The 21,366-nt window shown below is 43.5% G+C and overlaps 1 protein-coding gene across 1 annotated transcript in view; it reads left to right on the top strand.

The window, feature by feature from the left end:
- The first annotated feature begins 482 nt into the window (after positions 1-482).
- The window catches only part of LOC118220424 (deleted in malignant brain tumors 1 protein-like), a 145,567-nt gene continuing 124,683 nt past the window's right edge, over positions 483-21,366 (top strand). The window contains exons 1-3 of the mRNA XM_035404285.1: positions 483-747; positions 5,245-5,556; positions 6,060-6,374. Of these exons, the coding sequence (XP_035260176.1) occupies positions 504-747; positions 5,245-5,556; positions 6,060-6,374 (871 nt within the window). The 5' untranslated portion in view covers positions 483-503. The remainder of the gene's footprint in view (positions 748-5,244; positions 5,557-6,059; positions 6,375-21,366) is intronic.

Consider the following 21,366-nt stretch of genomic DNA (forward strand, 5'->3'; position numbering starts at 1 on the left):
CACCTTTATTTTATTTCAAAGCAAAATGTGAAGCAATGTGAAGTATTTATAATATCTGCTAAGTGGCTATAAATATACTTTTTCTATGCGCAGGATTTTTGGGTGTAAATCTGGAAAGTATTGGTGCAAGCCAGATTGTAGCTTGTTCATTAAGCATTGTGATGAAGCGTACAGATTGCTATCTGCCATGCAACTGAGACTTCTGAGTGAAAAGCATTATAAACTGACTAATCCTATTACTATAATTGGAGAGTGGTTTGTGTGTTTGTGTGTGTGTCCCACCACTCCTCCGATCCACATTCCTCCAGTCCCTCAAAACTTGCCCCAAAAAAATGTTCAGGGGGCCGCCCATTGCATATAGAGTTTTCCATCATTTCATTTTTAATGTTAAATAAATAATCGGCAGTTTTACTTTTTATTTTGGAATCCGGAACTACTGTCACCCGGAACTACTTTCCACCGTACCAACCAAATCAGCTGAATTGGTAACGTCCGTCGGCACGATGCTTATGTTACTCATTGGAAAGATGCAGCGGTATGATGAACAGTGCGGCGAGCGGAATAATGCGCGTGCTGTGCGTCAGTGCGCTGCAGGAGAGCTGAACGGGGGGAGTGGCCGCGTTCTCAGTCTGAGTGCTGCGGGACCAGCTTGGACTCCTCAGGAGGAAGAGCTGCACGTGGAGGATGAGGGATTTGAAGATGTGGAGGACAGGGACCCAACGGCCCATCATCCCGCTCCTCCATCAGGTAATCCACCCACCCCCCCTGCAGCCCTGAGGCCTGTCCCCAGTACCCTCACCAAACAGAGCACTCCTCCCCAGTCTGCCACTGCTGCTCCACCTGGGACAGACCCTCAGGTAAGATTTTACTGTTAACACACAGCACTGGCTTTGTGTGTTAAATGTTTCACTATGAATTGAACCCATAGAAGTCTTATATTTTGTTAAATATTGGACTATTAACAAATGTCTTGTTGTAGAACCTACATTTCTCCATGGAAAGAAAAACTAAAATTCTTATTTTTCTTGTTAAAATGAGTGTAGAGGGTTGGTCAGTCTGCTGGGTTTCATTGTCATAATTATTCTTTTTAAACCTTTAATAAAAATGCATATTTTCACTAAAATTCAGTCTTTCACTGTGTTATTACATCCTATTTTCATGTCTTTTATTTGCTTTATGCATTTGCATGTCCACTGAAAATGTATCAGGAATATTATCGTTTTTTAAACAAAATGCATCAGGGCTTTGCTGCATAGGGTGTCAGACTGCACTTTGTCTTTTATTGTTTTTTTTTTTAAATTATTGCACTCATTAGAAGATCATCACCTGAACAGGCCTCATACAAAAACATTAAAATCTGAAAATAAACCAACACAAACACAGTTATGATCAATTTACAAAAGTCCAAATCAAAATCAAAATCTTTGCGGTTTCAACTGTACATGGTAGATGTGTGATGGATGGGTGTCTCTCTGGGGGGTGGACTGAATAATCAGTTCTTTCGAATGGTCCACCCCCCATTTCTCTCTCGCCAGGTTTTTGTTTTTCCTAAAGGCCCAAGACTGCACTGGGTTTCAGACTGCACAGCCAAACACTGCACTGAAAACTCCATCCTTTTTAGAAACGAGCCGCTTTCTTCTTCTGTGTCTGTCAGCGCAGTGTGTCATAGGGGCGGGGTCTTCTGGTGGGAGGAGTCCTGACAGCCTGCAGTGACGCAGAGTTGGAATATATGGAGAAAATGTAAATGGCGTGCGCTGATTTGTCACTGTGGCTGTTTGAAGTGTTCCTGCAGTGCTCTTATAAGGCAGCAGTGATTGTGATTGGTGGGGGGGAAAGAGTGTGCTCTCTCAGAGGGGGGCCGGGTGTGTGCACAGGGCTCAGTCTCTCTGAGAGCTCAGAGGTGAAGGTGTGAGCATCCACTCTGCTCTGAGGAAGGTTTGGTTTGTTTGCGCTGAAGATGGAGAGATGTCTGTTCTTTCTCTCTCTCTCCTCCCTGCTCCTGCTCTCCACAGTCAGTGAGTACCAGCTTTATCCTCCTCTTCAGCTTCTCCACACCCAGTCAGGGCTCAGAGACTGGGGGTCAGGGCCAAGGGGTCAGAGGGGCAGCTCTCCAGGCAGGGCAGGGCTCCAGGCCGTCTCTAAACACCAGAGTTTACTGTAGTAATATTTCTCTGCATCATTCATGAAGCTTTCATTAAACTAATTTTATTATTAATTATTTAGGAAATGTTTCTGTATTTGATTCACTGGTATATAAAACATGATATTTGAATAATCCAGCCAAGATAAAGTTTTTTGTTTGATCATGTTTGTGTTTTAGTAAATATAAATATATGTGAATATAAAGATCTTTTTCAAATATTGTTTTAATCGTTTCCGTGTCTATGTAATTTGGCGCCTGATAGTCATGAACCAGTCCAGGTATTAGTTGGCGTTCCCAGAAATACCTGATGTTTGCGTGAAATTTATATCATAAGTTGGCCGAATTAATATTTTCAATATTCAATATTTTATTTTTGTAGTTGTAAGTTGCTTTTTATTAGTGTATTTTTATAAGAACTCTTCCGTCTTTAGTGCGTTATAACGGAAGGCAGAACGGAAATGTGACGTACTCTCTTCAGTGATACATTTTATGCCTTTATGGCAGCACATTAATAATATATTGCACTTATTAAAACGTTCTCATCTCATGAAACTTATTACAGCAACTTTGAAAAAAAAAAAAATGAAAAAAAAAACTTGGCACATGTTAGCGCATCAGTGGTAACACCTGCTCAAACCTCAACTTCAAAAGCAGGACTGAAGCAACATTGATCCAGTCAGACTTCCTGTGTAATTCTTTTCAAATAACACACTCTGAACAGATAATATTCTCCACCACTGCTTACGGCTGCAAATGGAAAATATTTTATTTGAAACTCACGTAAGTTTGAATATGTGGCATTTTTCATAATATTTTACTATCAATTTAAAAACATGCAAAATTTTCAAATTAAATAATTATTGAAATTGCACAAGAAATATAATGAGGACATACTCCATAGGATGAACGCTTAAAGCATAAAAGTGATTGTTAAACAGGAATTTTGTAGAGCTGAACTACTAACGTCAAATAAATAAAAATATATATATATAAGCTAACAATTCAAATTCATGTTTAATCCTCATTGTGGAAACATACCATTTCACTGAAAACATTACATGACATTTAATTGGAAGACACTTTTATTCAAAGTAATGTACAATAAGTGCATAACAACACCGTTACTAATGTAAAATATTAAAATATTATGATGTACATCTACATACGCCCAGGTCTGTACTTAATATCATTAAATGGTTAAAATGCATTCCAGATAAATCTCCTTTTTCACTGATAAATGAGTTCTTATGAAGATGCACTGAGCTTGGTAGGAAGAATGGTCTCCTGTTGCTCGTCTGTGTCTTTTGAGGAGCCGTACTCTGCACAGCCAGCGTTTTACGATGCACAGGAGTTTACTGAGGTTCATGTCTGAGTGACCATTCCGCCAGGAAATGCAACAGAAGGTGAAAAGTCTTAGTACTGAACTGCAATAAACACACTTGGTATTCCAGTCTACTTCTAACGCTCTCAGTTTCTGTAGAAAGTAGACACTGGTAAGGCTGATTACATTTTGAATAGATCTGTGTCTGTACTCCACTTGAGATGTCTGCAAATGTCAAATCTCAGGTTTTTAATACCATCTCACTCACAGCATTCTCATTTCCTATTTTCAGTGCAGCAAAACAGTTCTTACGTCTGAGAAAGTGAAGGGGTTTTCCTCCACCTTGTGGCCAAAGTGTGCACCTGCATTCTGTAGGGGCTTAAGCACCAGTGGCGTCACTAGGGTTGGTGATACCCGGTGCGGTCGACCGTTGGTGTCACCCGATTTTGTGGATGGGTGCGGGTGTGGTGGGGGTGGGGGGGTGCGGGTGGGGGTTGGGGTGCAGGCAGGTGTGGGCGCAAGGAATTGCGTATTATGACGCCTATGATAAGCACTGTCACACAAGTGCCATCTGCTTATTCAGTCATGTGACCGGCCTCACTGGCAGAGCTTGTGTCACAGTGTACAAAGCCAGGGTAATAGAGCACAACCTAGTGGTGTGCCTGTGTTCCTGCAGACACTGCTGTGGGCATATCCTTTTCAACTCTCAGCAAAAACTTGGGGTTTACACCCATGGTGAACCAGGCTAAACATTATTGAGAATCTATAAACAGTGGTACTACATAAGAACCAGGTTTATCTATAAGATGTTTATGTACAGCACTGTGTGCCGTAGTTGTTTCCATGTTTGGTTTATTGACTGTTCATTTCCGTTTAGTTGCGTGCTGATGTGTTCCAGTCTTTTATTTTTAATTGTTTGTTTATATTGTTTGAGGGTTTCACAGTATCTTAGGCGTAAATCTTGGTTTTTGGGATTTTTATGTTTTTGGTTCTCAGCTTTTTTCTCATAGTTTTACATTCCTCATCAAACCATTTTTCGTTACATTCTTATTATTATTTTTCATATTTGTGGTTATTAACTTGGATTTTTTAGCTACTTAAAAAAATTATTAAAGTAAATTATGGCCAGGTCTATATATCCGATACTGTGTGTTTTGAAATATTTATATTAGAATTTTTCTTTAATCACTGCCAATTGCCTCTTTGTATAATTGTGTGCTGTTTGGAGCCCATCTGTAGAAAGGATTGAGGTTATGTATGTGTGTTGGACTGCTGTGTTCTCTTTATGAACTCAGTGATCTGACTGTGATCTGATAAGGGTGTTTGTGGTCTGACAGTAAATGCATTTATGGAGGAGGGGTTTAGGTACGGGATGGCATAGTTTACTACACTGTTACCAAGAGCTGAACTGTATGTACAGTATATCTACCTAAAGAGTCCCCTCTGATCATGCCATTTATTATATAGAGACCAAGACTTTGACAGAGATTCAACAGTGCTTTACATTACATTACATTACAGGCATTTGGCAGACGCTCTTATCCAGAGCGACGTACAACAAAGTGTATAACCATAACCAGGAACAAGTATGACGAAACCCCTAGAGAGAATAATCTGTTTGTTTTTTTGTGTCTTGGTATTGTTGTTCATTTTGATATGGTGATTTCTTTATTTTAGCTGCTTTTGTTGTTGCCAAATTACTGTATGTATAGTGAAATAAAGGTTTGTTCAAACTCAAACTCCCCCCCCCCCCCCCCCCCCCCCTCTTTCTCTTTCTCAGGCAGTGAGGATGTGAGGTTGGTGAATGGAGGCAGCCCCTGTGCTGGGAGAGTGGAGGTTTACCATCAGGAAGAGTGGGGGACAGTGTGTGATGATAGTTGGGATATGACAGATGCTGGGGTGGTGTGTAGACAGCTGGGCTGTGGAGATGCTGAAGCACCAGGACTTGCTCGCTTTGGCCCAGGGTCTGGGAACATATGGATGGATGAAGTGTCCTGCGAGGGATCAGAATCCACACTGAAGCAGTGTCACTCACCAGGATGGGGTGAACAGGACTGCAGTCATGCAGAGGATGCTGGAGTGATCTGCTCAGGTAGGACTCAGTGTTATTCAGCTCTTACCAATGTTCTTATACCAACACAGGACTTTGGATTTAAATGAGGATATATTAGTTTCATAAATGCATATATTATTACATAACTAAAACATAGTATTACATTTTAAAATGTGGTGTTATGAAGTAAATTATTGTATTGCTCCTTTCACTGAACTAATTCAGCTCTTACGCAGTCACAGCAGAATCTTTGTGTTTCTGATGTATTTCTCTTTTTCTGACGCTATCAGAATGTTTATCTTTTTAAAGTTTAAGTCCGTAGCAGAAGTTTACATGTGATTGGCTCATCACACGCTGCAGTTCATACGGGATTGGCTCATCTCACACTGCTGTGGACGTGAGATTGGCTCATATCACACTGCTGTATTCCATGTATAATAGCCGTGCAGTCCTGTATTCATGCAGCTGTGCTCACTGTTGTCTCTGGAATAAGGTGCCAGTCATTGCCGATGCTTCTCTCTTTATTCCCTGTTTAACTGCAGCCCATCGTAAGGTCAGGCTGGTCGGCGGGTCTGACCTGTGCTCTGGGAGAGTAGAGATGTATCATGGGAGCTCCTGGGGCACGGTGTGTGATGCTGACTTTGACCAGTGGGACGCAGAGGTTGTGTGCAGGGAGCTGGACTGTGGAGTTCCTAAAGAGCTGCGGGGGGCAGCTGCGTTTGGCCAGGGGGAGGGCCAGGTGTGGGCAGAGGAGATTCAGTGTTCAGGCAAGGAATCTCACATTTGCTTCTGTCCCAAAGCACCCTCACAGAATCAACCCTGCTCCCATGGAAACGATGTGGGACTGGTGTGTTCTGGTAAGAGTCATTTGTATACTGTGTGTTTCAGTGACACTGGGTTAATATAGTCCTAAACAGATTGTATGCATTTATATTTAAGAAGATCAAGATATTCATTCATTATACTGTGAAATGTGACATGTCAGGGGCTATAATGCTGGATATTGTGATGCAGATATAATCTGTAAAATGCAGTGAACACTATAGAGGATGTCCAGCCCATAACCCTCTGATAGGGGAAGCACACCATATCTACCATAGACACACAGGAAGAGGAAGCACACAGAGCTATCGCAGCCTTCCTGTGAGCTGCAGGAATTCACATACAGGCATTTCTGAGCAGCGGCATCTCCCAGTGTGAGTTTAATCTGTGTGGAGTTTGTATGATCTCCCAGTGTCTGTGTGAGTTTAATCTGTGTGGAGTTTGTATGATCTCCCAGTGTCTGTGAGTTTAATGTGTGGAGTTTGCATGGTCTCCCAGTGTCTGTGTGAGTTTAATCTGTGTAGCCTGTGTGTGTGTATGTGTGTGTGTATGGGTGTACAGTACAATACAATAAGCTCTTATATAGCGCTCTTCATGCGTACATTCCAGGGTGCTTTACAAAATAAATAAATCAATAAATAAATATAAATAAATAACCTAAGAAGTCAAAACTAAGAGGAACAGGCACATGAGAACAAATAAGTCTTAAGATACGATTTAAAATAACCAATTGTAGCTGCACCTCTGATATGGCTTGGGATTGAATTCCAGAGGCACGGTGCAGCGCAGCTAAAAGCTCTTCCCCCAGCTGTTTTTAATCGGCAACGAGGAACCACTAAAAGTTCAGCAGTAGCTGAACGCAGGGTACGACAGGGAATATAAGGTTCAATCAAATCCTGCAAATATGAAGGTCCAAAGCCATGCAATGCTTTGTAAGTAGTTAGCAACACTTTAAATTCAACCCTGGATTTAACAGGGAGCCAATGCAATGATTTAAGAACAGGAGTGATATGCTCTGAGCGATGTGTGTGGGTAAGTACTCTGGCTGCTGCTCTGGGTGTGTGTGTGTGTGTGTGTGTGTGTGTGTGTATATGAGTGTGTGTGGGTTTGTGTGTGATTTGTCATATGTACATGTGTGCATGTGTGTGTTATTGTACGTCTGTGTATGCGTATGTCTGTGTGCCTGAGTGTGTGTGTGTGTGTGTATATGAGTGTGTTTGTGTGTGTGTCTGCATGCATGTGTGTGCATGTGTGCGTGCAGGTGTGTGTGTTTGTGTGTGTGTGTATATGTATGTGTGTGTGTGTGTGTGCGCATGAGTGGGTGTGTGTATGTATATGTGCATGTATGTGTCTGTGTGTGTGTGTGAGTGTGTGCGTGTGTGTGTGTGTGCATGTGTGTGTGATTTGTCGTATGTACATGTGTGCATGTGTGTGTATGCATGTGTCTGTGTGCCTGAGTGTGCGTGTGTGATTGTGTGTGTGTGTGTGTGTATGATTGTGTGTGTGAGTGTGTGTGAGTGTGTGTAGGTGTGTGTGTGTTTGTGTGTGTGTCTGCATGCATGTGTGTGCATGTGTATGTATGTGTGCGTGAGTGTGTGCGTATGCATATGTGTGTGTGTGTGTGTATGCATGAGTCTGTGTGTGTGCGTATGTGTGTGTTTGTATGTGTGTGTGTGTGTGTGTGTTTGTGTGTGTGTCTGCATGCATGTGTGTGCATGTGTGTCTGTGTGTGTCTGTGTGTTTGTATGTGTGTGTGTGTGCGTGTGTGTGTGTGTGTTTGTATGTGTGTGTGTGTGTGTGTGTCTGTGTGTGTGTGTGTTTTGTACCTGTGTATTCTGTTAGCCTCTTCCCTAAGTCTCCTTTATTATCTCAGTGTTGGTCAGATGCTAACCCCACTGTGCTGTGTGTAGGGTACACCGAGTCCAGGCTGGCTGACGGCCCTGATAACTGCTCTGGTCGAGTGGAGCTGCGGTACCTGAGTAAATGGGGGACAGTGTGTGATGCATGCTGGGACAGGAGAGCCTCCAATGTCCTCTGTCAGCAGCTGAAGTGTGGGACTGTAGTGGCAGTGCCAGCACGGTCCTGGTTTGGAGAGGGGAGTGGGCCAATCAGAGACAATGTGTTTGCCGATGTGTTTGATTGCCATGGGAACGAGACACGCCTCTCACAGTGTGCTGTTTCCTCATGGAGCCGAGCTGTGCTCTTACCTGGACAGGATGCTGGAGTCATCTGCTCTGGTGAGGAGTCCTGCTCTCTGTACTGTGTACATGGCACAATTTAGCACACATTTACTGCACTGAGAGAGAGAGAGAGAGAGAGAGAAAGAGAAATCATAGAAACTGGCATGCACAGAAAATCATGGTTGCCAGAAGAAAAAAGATTGTGCCAACAATGCAGATGCAACCAAAATGAAACTGAAAAACACTTCCTAATAGAATGCACAAAATTTGACCAAATTCGCCAAAAATTCTACCAAAAAATGATCCAGAAATGTCCCCAATTCAATGATATACCCAATGATGATAGATTACCCTACCTATTAGGAGAAGAACAAGGTTGCTGCATACTAGCAGCACAATTTGTGTTCTCTTGCCATACTCTGAGGGACAATGTGTGACCACCTCATGCACACATTTACACACAGCATACACGCGTACCAGCAGACACATAATATTCATTCATGCACACAACACACAGATAGTCAGACACACACACACACCTAACATCACTTACTGATATTTTTGTATATATTTTTATATTTTTTATATAACAAATTCACATTCTCGGATTCATTGTATATAGTTGCATGTTGTAACCACTGCTTTGGCAACACAAGTGCCTATATTTTTCATGCCAATAAAGCACTTTGAAATTGAAATTGAAAGAGAGAGAGAGAGAGAGAGAGAGAGAGGGAGAGAGAGAGAGAAGAGTAACCAGCTCTACCCAGACCCAGAGTTCCCCTGGGACAACTGGCCATCAAAAGAACATTTTTACAAAATATCAACAACAAAAAATATCACACCCACTGCATCTAGAAATTTTGACAAAAATCAACAAAAACTATACATTGACAGCATGAAGAAATTAAACAATAAACTGGAAAGGACGGAGTGTGGCGCAGTGGGTAAGGAACTGCGCTTGTAACCGAAAGGTCGCAGGTTCGAATCCCGGGTAAGGACACTGCCGTTGTACCCTTGAGCAAGGTACTTAACCTGCATTGCTTCAGTATATATCCAGCTGTATAAATGGATACAATGTAAAGTGCTAAGTAAAAGTTGTGTAAGTCGCTCTGGATAAGAGCGTCTGCTAAATGCCTATAATGTAATGTAATGTAATGAAATGTATTGTGCTCTAGGCCAAGATTGCTCCCTGTCAGAATATCTAGAGTTATAAACCAAAAGGAAAGGTGCACATTAACAATGTACAGACTCAGTGACCACAGCCTTGCCATCAAAATTGGTTGCCACAAAAAGACCTGGCTGGCAAAAGCGACAGGCTGTGTGCTCATTGCAATCTGGCAGGTGGAGACAGAGGCCCACTTCCTGCTTTCCTGCCCCAAGTACCTCCCAATCAGAAACCAATATTTTCCCAAATTCACTGAACAGACTAATCATTACCTATCGGAACCAAATAAATAAATAAAAATTCTGGGGAAGAGGAAATCGCAACAGAGGCGGCAGCCCAGCATGTCTCTGCCTGCCGTAAATTAAGAGGGTGTGGGGTTAACAGAGGAGCCTAACCCTAATACACTTGGGTTTAACAGAGGAGTCTAACCCTAACCCTAATACACTTGGGTTTATCAGAGGAGTCTAACCCTAATACACTTGGGTTTATCAGAGGAGTCTAACCCTAATACACTTGGGTTTAACAGAGGAGTCTAACCCTAATACACTTGGGTTTATCAGAGGAGTCTAACCCTAATACACTTGGGTTTAACAGAGGAGTCTAACCCTAATACACTTGGGTTTATCAGAGGAGTCTAACCCTAACCCTAATACACTTGGGTTTATCAGAGGAGTCTAACCCTAATACACTTGGGTTTATCAGAGGAGTCTAACCCTAATACACTTGGGTTTATCAGAGGAGTCTAACCCTAATACACTTGGGTTTAACAGAGGAGCCTAACCCTAACCCTAATACACTTGGGTTTATCAGAGGAGTCTAACCCTAACCCTAATACACCTGGGTTTATCAGAGGAGTCTAACCCTAACCCTAATACACTTGGGTTTAACAGAGGAGCCTAACCCTAACCCTAATACACTTGGGTTTATCAGAGGAGTCTAACCCTAACCCTAATACACTTGGGTTTATCAGAGGAGTCTAACCCTAATACACTTGGGTTTAACAGAGGAGTCTAACCCTAATACACTTGGGTTTATCAGAGGAGTCTAACCCTAACCCTAATACACTTGGGTTTATCAGAGGAGTCTAACCCTAATACACTTGGGTTTAACAGAGGAGTCTAACCCTAACCCTAATACACTTGTGTTTACCAGAGGAGTCTAACCCTAATACACTTGTGTTTAACAGAGGAGCCTAACCCTAATACACTTGGGTTTATCAGAGGAGCCTAACCCTAACCCTAATACACTTGTGTTTAACAGAGGAGTCTAACCCTAATACACTTGGGTTTATCAGAGGAGTCTAACCCTAACCCTAATACACTTGGGTTTATCAGAGGAGTCTAACCCTAATACACTTGGGTTTAACAGAGGAGTCTAACCCTAACCCTAATACACTTGTGTTTACCAGAGGAGTCTAACCCTAATACACTTGTGTTTAACAGAGGAGCCTAACCCTAATACACTTGGGTTTATCAGAGGAGCCTAACCCTAACCCTAATACACTTGTGTTTAACAGAGGAGTCTAACCCTAATACACTTGGGTTTATTTATTTTTATTTAATTTAACCAGGTTAGTCTTATTGAGATTAGAAATCTCTTTTTCAAGAGAGACCTGGCCAAGAAAGCAGCAGTTGATTACAGACACAACAAAATTTCAACATTTAACATATTATAAAAGCAGACAAACAGCAATGTTCAAAGTTTATCAGAGGAGTCTAACCCTAACCATAATACTCTTGGGTTTATCAGAGGAGTCTAACCCTAACCCTCTTACATTTGGGATCCTCAGGCTCTGCCCTCTCAGCTCTGGACGGGACAGTGCGGCTGGCTGGAGAGGATGCGTGTGTGGGCCAGGTGGAGGTGTACTACCAGCAGACCTGGAGCAGAGTGGTGGGGCCCTGGAGCTTCAGTGAGGCCTCGGTGGCCTGCAGGCAGCTGGGCTGTGGCTCTGCAGTGCAGGTCTACAGCTCCTCTCCGTCTGGGACAGGGGGCAGTGGGGAGTGTCTGATGGGGGTTCAGTGCTCCGGGAGAGAGGCTCACCTGGGGAACTGCAGCACTCCACACAACCTCACCTGCAGCTCCAGGGAACAGGTGTCCATCGTCTGTTCCAGTGAGTACAGGTTACTAATGAAGCTTCTCTGCAGTCTCTAGCTGCTTGTTTGACATGGGGGATATAGTATACTCAACCTAAAGGATTTTTAAAAAGTATTAGGAATCAGAGTATTTAGAACAGACAGAGCTTGTGTAACAACTCAGATAACTTCTCTCTATTTCTCTCTTTCTCACGCCCTCTCTCTCTCCCCCTCTCTCCCTTTCTCTCTCTCTCTCTCTGCTTCTCTCTCCCCCTCTCCCCCTCTCTCTCTCTCTCTCTCTCAGATCACAGGACTCTCAGGCTGGTGGGGGGAGGGGGGGACTGTGCGGGACGGTTGGAGGTGTTCCACAGGGGCTCCTGGGGGACAGTTTGTGATGACTCCTGGGACCTGGAGGATGCTCAGGTGGTGTGCAGGCAGCTCCAGTGTGGGACGGCCCTCAGTGCCCCGCTACCCTCCTTCTTTGGGCCAGGAAATGGATCTGTCTGGCTGGATGAGGTGGGCTGTGTGGGGAACGAGACGTCCCTGTGGGACTGTCCCACAGCTGGATGGGGACAAACTGACTGTGGACACAAGGAGGACGTGGGGGTCGTGTGTTCAGGTCTGGAGCTCAGTGGAGCACCTAAAGTTCTTGCTTTTGCACTGACACTAATTGGGTGTGAATACATGATACCTGATTGGTGAGGAATTTCAGGTGTTCAAAGTGATGAGATTTATCTCTGGAGAGCAGTGCCTAACAGAACATAGCTTTTCATCCTGACTTATACCTGCATCCGATCCATTTACCTTTCTATCCTCTGTAATTTCTGGGACAAGATTTTAAGGTTATGTTTATTTTTAAACCATTTTGTCCCTAAGAGATTTCTAACATTGTTGTTGTAGAATTCAAGGAGATGAGACTGGCCGAGGGCTGTTCTGGGAATTTGGAAGTTTTCTACAATGGCACCTGGGGCAACGTGTGCTACAATCAAATGACTACAGACACGGCTACTCTCATATGTCAGGAGCTGAACTGTGGGAAGAGCGGATTTGTGTCTAAAGCACGGTCAAGACTGGAATCAGCTCCAAACTGGCTGGATCAATTCAGATGTCGCCGACATGACTCCACTCTGTGGCAGTGCCCATCAAAGCCTTGGGGTGAGAATACCTGCGGGCAAACCAGCGTGGCTTCACTTACCTGCTCAGGTAAACCTCACTCTACTGCAGACTTTATACTCCTGTTAGGACCAGTATAATAAACCTCATGACTCCAAACACAGTATCACTCCTATTGGTAACAGCAGCATAAAACGCCCCCCCCCCCTCGACGGAATCCAACAGCTCCCCCCCCTCCCCGCTCAGAAAGATTTGCTTAGGGCCACTGAACCCCTAGGGCCGGCCCTGGTACTTGTTAGAAACAATAGAATTAGAACTGACTCATTTATACAGATGGGGAGGATGATATGAAATCATTAATCAAGCTAATTTGCCCTAAACTGGTAAATGTGTAAGTCAGCTTATTAGTTTTTGCAACATTAAATTGGTAAAACTATGGACTATTGTTAATTTTTAAGGTTAAGGTTTTTAGTGTAACCCCATGAATTAGATTTTTTGAAGCTCTAAGTAGTGCAGTTTGTTTCTGATATGGAATGAACCTGTTTCTGTCTTTGTGTTTTAAAATTTTTTAAAATTTGTAGTTCATTTATTTATTTATTTCTCTTCACATCAAAGGGGAAGAGGATGATGAAGTTCCACGAAGCAAATTGTCATGTTCCTCAGCAGCAAATCAGAGAGCTTGCACAAGTACGTTTTTTTGGTTGAATCCTGTGGAAAGCCGCTCTGGATAAGAGTGTATACCGAACGTAATGCAAATCTTGAGCAGGCTGTATCCACAGCCACAAATCCACTCTGCTTTGGCAAAGCAGAAAGCATTACGTGAGGTCTGCCATAATATTAGGGCAGATGTGACTGTAGGAGATGCTAAACGTAATGAGGTCAGTCATGGTGTTAGTGGAGATGTGTCTGTAGGAGATGCTAAACGTAATGAGGTCAGTCACGGTGTTAATGGAGATGTGTCTGTAGGAGATGCTAAACGTAATGAGGTCAGTCATAGTGTTAATGGAGATGTGTCTGTAGTGGAGGAGATGCTAAACGTAATGAGGTCAGTGATAGTGTTAGTGGAGATGTGTCTGTAGGAGATGCTAAACGTAATGAGGTCAGTCATAGTGTTAATGGAGATGTGTCTGTAGGAGATGCTAAACGTAATGAGGTCAGTCATAGTGTTAATGGAGATGTGTCTGTAGTGTAGTAGATGCTAAACGTAATGAGGTCAGTCATAGTGTTAATGGAGATGTGTCTGTAGTGTAGGAGATGCTAAACGTAATGAGGTCAGTCATAGTGTTAGTGGAGATGTGTCTGTAGGAGATGCTAAACGTAATGAGGTCAGTCATAGTGTTAGTGGAGATGTGTCTGTAGGAGATGCTAAACGTAATGAGGTCAGTCATAGTGTTAGTGGAGATGTGTCTGTAGATGCTAAACGTAATGAGGTCAGTCATAGTGTTAGTGGAGATGTGTCTGTAGGAGATGCTAAATGTAATGAGGTCAGTCATAGTGTTAATGGAGGTGTGTCTGTAGGAGATGCTAAACGTAATGAGGCTGCTCAGCTCATCTGTGTCTCCTGCTCTAGGTCACTGGCCCCTCCGGCTGGTGGGGGGTGAAGGCAGGTGTTCTGGGATGCTGGAGGTGTTCCACGAGGGCTCCTGGTGGAAGGTGTGTGGAGACTCCTGGGACATGATGGACGTCCAGGTGGTGTGCAGACAGCTGGGCTGTGGGTCAGCAGCAAAGGCTCATAGTAATGCTACTTTTGGGACGGGGAACGACACCCTCTGGCTGACTGAGGTGAACTGCTGGGGCACTGAGATGCACCTGTGGGACTGCCCACACCAGCACAGCCGCTGCCCACACCAGAACCAGGCTGGGGTCACCTGCACAGGTGAGCCTGCGACTCCAGATCACCTCAGGCTGACTGCCAGCTTCTGAAAAGATTAATCACTGGAGCCCTGACAGAAACACACACCCTAAACCCCAGGAGCAGCTTAAAGATCCACCCTGCATTACATCTCAATGATTACTTTATTCATGCGCTCACTAATAATGCAAGTAGAAAACATGATTCTTTAGAACAACATTTACATTCATCAGAAGCTCGTATCCAGCGCAGCTTACAGAAGTGGAACGAGCAGAGAGGATGTGACATCATCAGGGTCACAGCCAATATCAGTGGGCAAGAACAGGAAGTGGAACAACTGAATGAATAAATATCAAATCTCTTTATTTTTATTTTACAGTTCCTTTATCTGAGTCCAGCTCCACTGCAGGTACGGACTCCTCTGGATGGTGTAGGAGAGAGTTTGGGAGATAAAACCTGAGGCTGAGCTCAGAGCCCTGTCAATCACACAAATCCTTTCTCATGCCCAATAAAGAAAACAATGCATTTTAATTTTTTTCATTATTTTATTGTTTTAGGTACTCCTGCAATGACTACACAACCAAAATCACAGCCAGGTAAAGTTGCCCCAGGAGTCATTTATACAGTGAAAAGAGGACCTCACGACTAATTTCAGCTGTTGGGACTAGCTTTTCCATTAATGCTCTGTTTTGCATTTCTACCATATAAATGGTGGTGGCTGTTTGCCTGGGTAGGTTGCTAAGTAACACTCAGTATATGAGTGTTAACACACAACTGCTTCTTGCAGTTTTTTGCCTGTTGGCAACAGTACCTCTGCATTAATGCATTAAGACTGAATGTAGTCCTATAGGTTTCTATCTAACAATGAACATGGTGTGGCTCTCTAAGCTTGCTGAATGCTGGTACCAAGCAAGCAGTTTGCTTAATTTAAATAGCCAATGTCCTTGAACAGAGAAGAGAGAACACCCACCTTCTAGTACAGATAGCACAGGCTTAGCTGAAGTTTACTAGCTGGAAAGTTAACCATGCACTTGCTCTCAGGCCACCTTTTTATGTTGTAGTGGGTATCTTGTGGAATGACTCAGTTTGCTTAATGCAGACAGTTGCTCTGCTTTAATAGGTCGCTGGATGGCTGGCTGTATAAGTACAGTACTGTAGGTGGAAACACAGCTCAGTGGTCAGTGTAAGTAGGGTAGAGGCAGTGTGCCATGTTCTCTGCTGATGCCCAACCCCTTGCCTTCCCCGTTTTGCAGTTGTGTTCGAACAGCCAGTGCCCGGACCAAAGGAGGCTCCGCCCAGCCCGTCTATCCCAGCAGTGGCCTTCCTGGTGATGGGGGCGCTGTTGTTCCTGCTGCTGGCAGTGCTGGGTGTTCTGCTGTTCCAGAACAGAGCGCTGAAGAGAGGTAGGGGGCGGACGGGCGCTGGGTGAACCGCCATCACACGCCGAGTGTGACTGAAGAAGCCTCTCCAGTGATCAGCTCAGTGGGTTAACCACGCAGCTCTGAATGGGGGCTGATGGGAGGCTCGCCCAGTTAAGACCCTGCGCCAGTGCGTGTGGGTGGGCCCCGCAGTGTGGGGCCGAGTCCTCCATCACCAGCTGCCCTGAAAGCAAGGAGACAACCGGGTGATGCGTGATTGGCTGCAGTGTTCCCGAGGGAGGGATTTGGTTGGCATGCTGACCTTGTCTTTTTGTGCACCAGCGCCCCCCCTGTGGTCGATCACATTCCTGCAGTCTGCCTGAATCAGTTATCCGTTATGTGATAAAAGGTTGGACTGATCTCAGATCAGCAGTCCTACAGGGCCCTGGTCTCTGACAGGTGGCTGGTGTATGACGGTAGCTGTGTGCTGTACCTCTGCTGCTCATGCAGAGAGAAATGTGCTCTCTGAGAGGAGACTTTGACTCTGTGATTCTCTGTCTCTGCTCACACAGCCCTGTCTGAATGGGACCACGCCCCTCTGCATGAAGCTGTCTACGAGGAGATCGAGTACAAACTAGCTAGAGGGGGAACCTACAGCGCCCCCCGGTGGGGTGAGTGAATCAGATCTGTCCTCCTCGTGCTGCACAGTAAAGTCTTAAACACTCTGTAGAAGACCTCCTCAGAGCATGTGTGGTGTGGGCGGGGTCGGGACACACCCTCTCTCCTGTCCACAGGGAGTGGCCTATCAGAGGACCCGCCCTCTGGGTATGAAGACGTGGAGGACGGCGAGGGACACTCCCTCTCAGGTAAGGGGGCGGAGCACTGTGGAGCTCTCAGTGGGTGTAGGTGGTGGTGCTGTGGCTCCAGGGTGATTTTGGGAGGGGTGGAACTCCTGAGTGCTCCTCAGAGTTTCAGTGGCATATGTAACAGGATCACTGGCTGTGAACAGGACAGCTGTGTAGTGAAATATTATAAATTAAATATGGGGTCAGTTAGACTCCCCACACCGTCAGGCAGCCGTGACTGCAGTGTGCAAACACAGCTAGCTGAAGTGTTATTCAGTGCTGCTCTGAAGGGCCCCACTGTCCTGCTGTGTGACAGTCCTGAGATTCAGCCACAAGTCCCCAGAAGTCTCCTTGCTTTCAGGGGACCTGGTGATGGAGGACACACCGGAGAACTATGATGATGTCATCCCAGCGGATAAGCATCCAGACAGTGTGGCAGGTGAGTGTTTTGATTGGTTGGTGGGTTGATTCAATATTTTCTCCTCATTAATACATTTAATTGCATTCATTATTATATGCTGTACTTAGTTTTTTGTGTTAATTTTCCAATCTCCCTTGGCCTTCTTAGATGAATAAAACATGCACATTAATGGAATTATTTCATTACATAGAACATTTCTTGCAGTTGACTTGTTTTATTGTCCAGTCTTAGACATGGAAATTACATTTAAAGTTGTTGCCCCGATAATTAGTGTAACCAGTATAACCACCAAAACCAATATAGCCATTATGAGCACTATAATCAGTGGGCCCAGTTTAACCAGCACTGCTGCTCTGTCTGTTTAAGGGGAGCTGGTGGAGGGAGATGCACCAGAGCACTATGATGATGTCATCACTATGCAGCCGGGCCCAGACGCTTTTCCAGGTTGAGTTTCTCTTTACAGAATATTGGAGTGAAACACAATGTCTGTCACTGAATTCACTGTGTTCTGCTCAGGTGCTTTTCTGTGTCTCTGGCTGCAATCATGTGATTTATTAATTATTAATGTAATATTTATATTTTAGATTATGATGTTTATTATTCTATTTAATGAATTTTATAGATTAAGACACTATCCTGTGTTGAAAATCGCTACTTCCTGACTATGTCATTTGTACTTCCTGTCTGTGTAATTTGTGAAAATCATTGCCATGGGCTACTTCCTGTCTGTGTGGTTTGTTACAGGGGATCATGTGACAGACACAGAGGAGAATTATGATGATGCTGTGACTCTGGACTTGATTCAAGTGGGTGAGTCTGTACTAAGTGAATCACTCTATATAACATGAATAACTACAAGCTTTTATGGTTTAATAAAAATTCATAAATCCATCCCATTATATTAAATATATCGGTTCTTGGAAGACATTTTTCCAGATTGCTTCATGGGCAATTATGAGAATATGCACATTCCATTCCACCTGCAAACTGGCTTCTGAGAGTAGACATTTTGGTGTAGACATGACCCTATGAAAATATTTTGATTGAAACTTTTTCTTTCAGTATAGAATTACAAGATCACAGCAGGTATTTGCTGAAAATGAGCCTTTCCCTGACTGTGTCTGTCTGTCTCTTGATCCATCCCTGTAGGGGAGAGTGTTCTGGCTGAAAGCCCTCCAGCTCCCAGTGGGATGGACTATGATGATGTGGGGGAGTAGCTTCCTGAAAGAGGAGGAGCACTGTGAGATTGACAGTTTTAACTTTGGAAGTGTCCACCCACAAGTTTGGATAGAAGAACTTACATGGACTCCTTTATCCTACACATCTCAAGCAAAATGTTTTAACGTCATAAAACCATATCCCACTAGATCAGTTATTCATGAATTTATAATTCACCCAAAATTATTTACCGTGGACTCCTTAGCTCATTCATAAATTAGGACACTGGAAATGCTGGTACTTGTATACATTGAGAACAATAGCTTGCATTCACTGACACAATGAGACAGTTACTTTTTCTGACCAAGATGATGATGTACAGCTCAAACTACATCAAGTCAGTACTGGCCACTTCAATATGAAATGAATGCATCAAAATTTTTGGAATGTAAAAATTAAAACTGTGCTTTAGCCTGTGTAAGCTTTTGCTTTAGATTTGTTTGTATTTACATCAAACCCTTTCAGATTTGGCTGCTGTGTTCATCATGCGCAGGTCAGAGCTGTCCATGTTGGCTCTCTGATTGACACATGGAAGGGTAGCCAGACAGCACTTATCCAGCATCCCAACATGCTCATTTGCAAGATCACATTTTTAAATATGCTTTTATTGCACATAGCTGATGAGTTTGTTCATCTTTCCATCTGAGCAGAAGATGAACAAGGCAGTAAGTCTCCACTGGCTGCTTTGTTACTATTCAAAACTATTTCAGTACTACTTATTTCATACTGCTTTCATTACTTCTCAAATTAGTTTAATTTTTTTTAACAAAAAATATTTTTTTAACTACTTTTTTATATATATATATTTTGATGCTAGATCTTGGAGAATTATACTGCTTTTCATAGACAAGATTTTATAAAAATGAAATATTATATTTTGCTAAAAGGCTCACAATGTATTTCTTAGCCTTCTTAAGCAATACCAGTATTTTTAACAGCTGTGTGTCAATAAGATATTTTTAAATAAAGCTGAAAGACTGATTGAACTTAGCTCTCTCATTTCCTTTTTTTTTTCTATTCTTCTATTCTTTCTATGTATTTGTTAATTCATTTGAAAATATGCAGGGATAGGTATAGTACACAGTTTAGATTGTTTGCAGATTTATGACACTGAAATAGAGGAAGAGAAACAGAACAGCAGCCATATCACCAAGTTTCTTAAAACTAAACCAAAATTAAATTAATTGCCGTTCTAAGAATCCCTCCCCGTCCCATCCCTCTGGTCATATCTCTTTATCCTCACAGATCGTACTTTCCCCCTTTTATTTTATAGCCGTTCCCCTCAATTAATTCTCTCAGTGAACACTCCGGCATCTCTGGCGGTTTATATTCATTTCCGTGCTCAACATTCCACGCCCGCTCGCCCGGTTCCCCTCGCTACTCCTGCCGTTCCAGCCCAATAAAGCTAGAAGACAGCGCTACTCTTGTTTATTCTGATCATTATTTGCAGCATTTAATGGGACAGATTCTCTTGACCAGCTTTAATACTGAGCTTGCCAACAGAAGCCTGGATTTGTCCCAACGGACGGCATTTCCACGTGTTCACTGTACTGAGATTTTTACTGACACCTAGTGGTGAAAATATGCAAAACCTTAACAACACCAACACGTCCTGTCTGCATCTCCCATTCCCAGTCACAGGGATATTGACCCAAATGTCCCAATTTCACTCCACATCTATTGCCCCAATGCCGTAATACAGATGTTTTCATCTTATCCCTTTTGAAAATCTAATAATCTTTATTTAATCAGACAGTTAAGTGAGTTCTCTTTTGCAGTGACAACCTGGGGAATCTGTGTGTGGGGAATTAAAGGTGTGTAATGACTTGGATGTAGAGGATGAGTTGGTGGTCAGATGTTTGTGGTACCTGGACCTCCAGGTGAGAGAGACACCTGTGGCCAATGACCATACCACCACTGTCTGTGTTAATGTGTGGCTTTTGTCATTTAACTATACCCTCCTACAAGACAGAACAGAATGTAGGAGAGCAATGAGAGGCCACTAATTAAATAAATAAACTGCACGGATGAATAACCTTAAACTCGCCTCTCCTTTAATGTTTAAGTCTCTATGTCTGTATGATATGTCCTGCTGTCGGCTGCCCTGTCTTGGCTGATGCAGTATATATCTGTGTCCAGATGAGGTCAGCAGAGGTCATGTTTCACTGTCAGCCAAAACTAAGAGCAAGTGGGGTAAAAAAAAAAAAAGACTGAAACAATGATTATAAGAAGATTCCCAGTGTGAAAACATCATAGGTGGAACCAGTCCACAGAGGAAAAGCCTGTCCTCCACTGACTAGTTTGCTATCAATAGTTAAAGATGAGCTAAATGGCAATAGGGAGCTAATGGGGAATCTGTCAAAGCAAATAGTCAGTGTTTGGGCAGATTATTGCCTGAGGTATTAAACTATGGTAAAATTGACTGCCCGTGTATATTAATTTAATACATGGTTCAGAAGAGCGAGGTCACCCATCGAGGCCTCCAGATGATAGGGGTTTGACCCCAAAGAGTTTTCAGCTCTGGAGCAAAATGCAATGTGAATATTCCCTTTCCTCTGCCATCATGCTTGAGTCACCGAGTCCTCCTGCTGTTTCTCTCGTCTGTGTGATTGGGGGCAGTGGGGAGAGGGAAGGGTTGTCTGGGGAAAGGATTGCCTAATGTGTCTGAGGACTCCATCTTGAAAGAATTGCAGATGTCAGCAACCTTCCTCTCAAACAAGGTGGGACACATGCGGTACCCCCACACAGTGAGGAAGATGATGAGGGAGGCAAAGAAGAGCCCAATGATCACAGTGAGTTTAGT

The sequence above is a fragment of the Anguilla anguilla genome, chromosome 2 (genome assembly GCF_013347855.1).
Source record: "Anguilla anguilla isolate fAngAng1 chromosome 2, fAngAng1.pri, whole genome shotgun sequence".
Taxonomy (NCBI): Eukaryota; Metazoa; Chordata; class Actinopteri; order Anguilliformes; family Anguillidae; genus Anguilla; species Anguilla anguilla.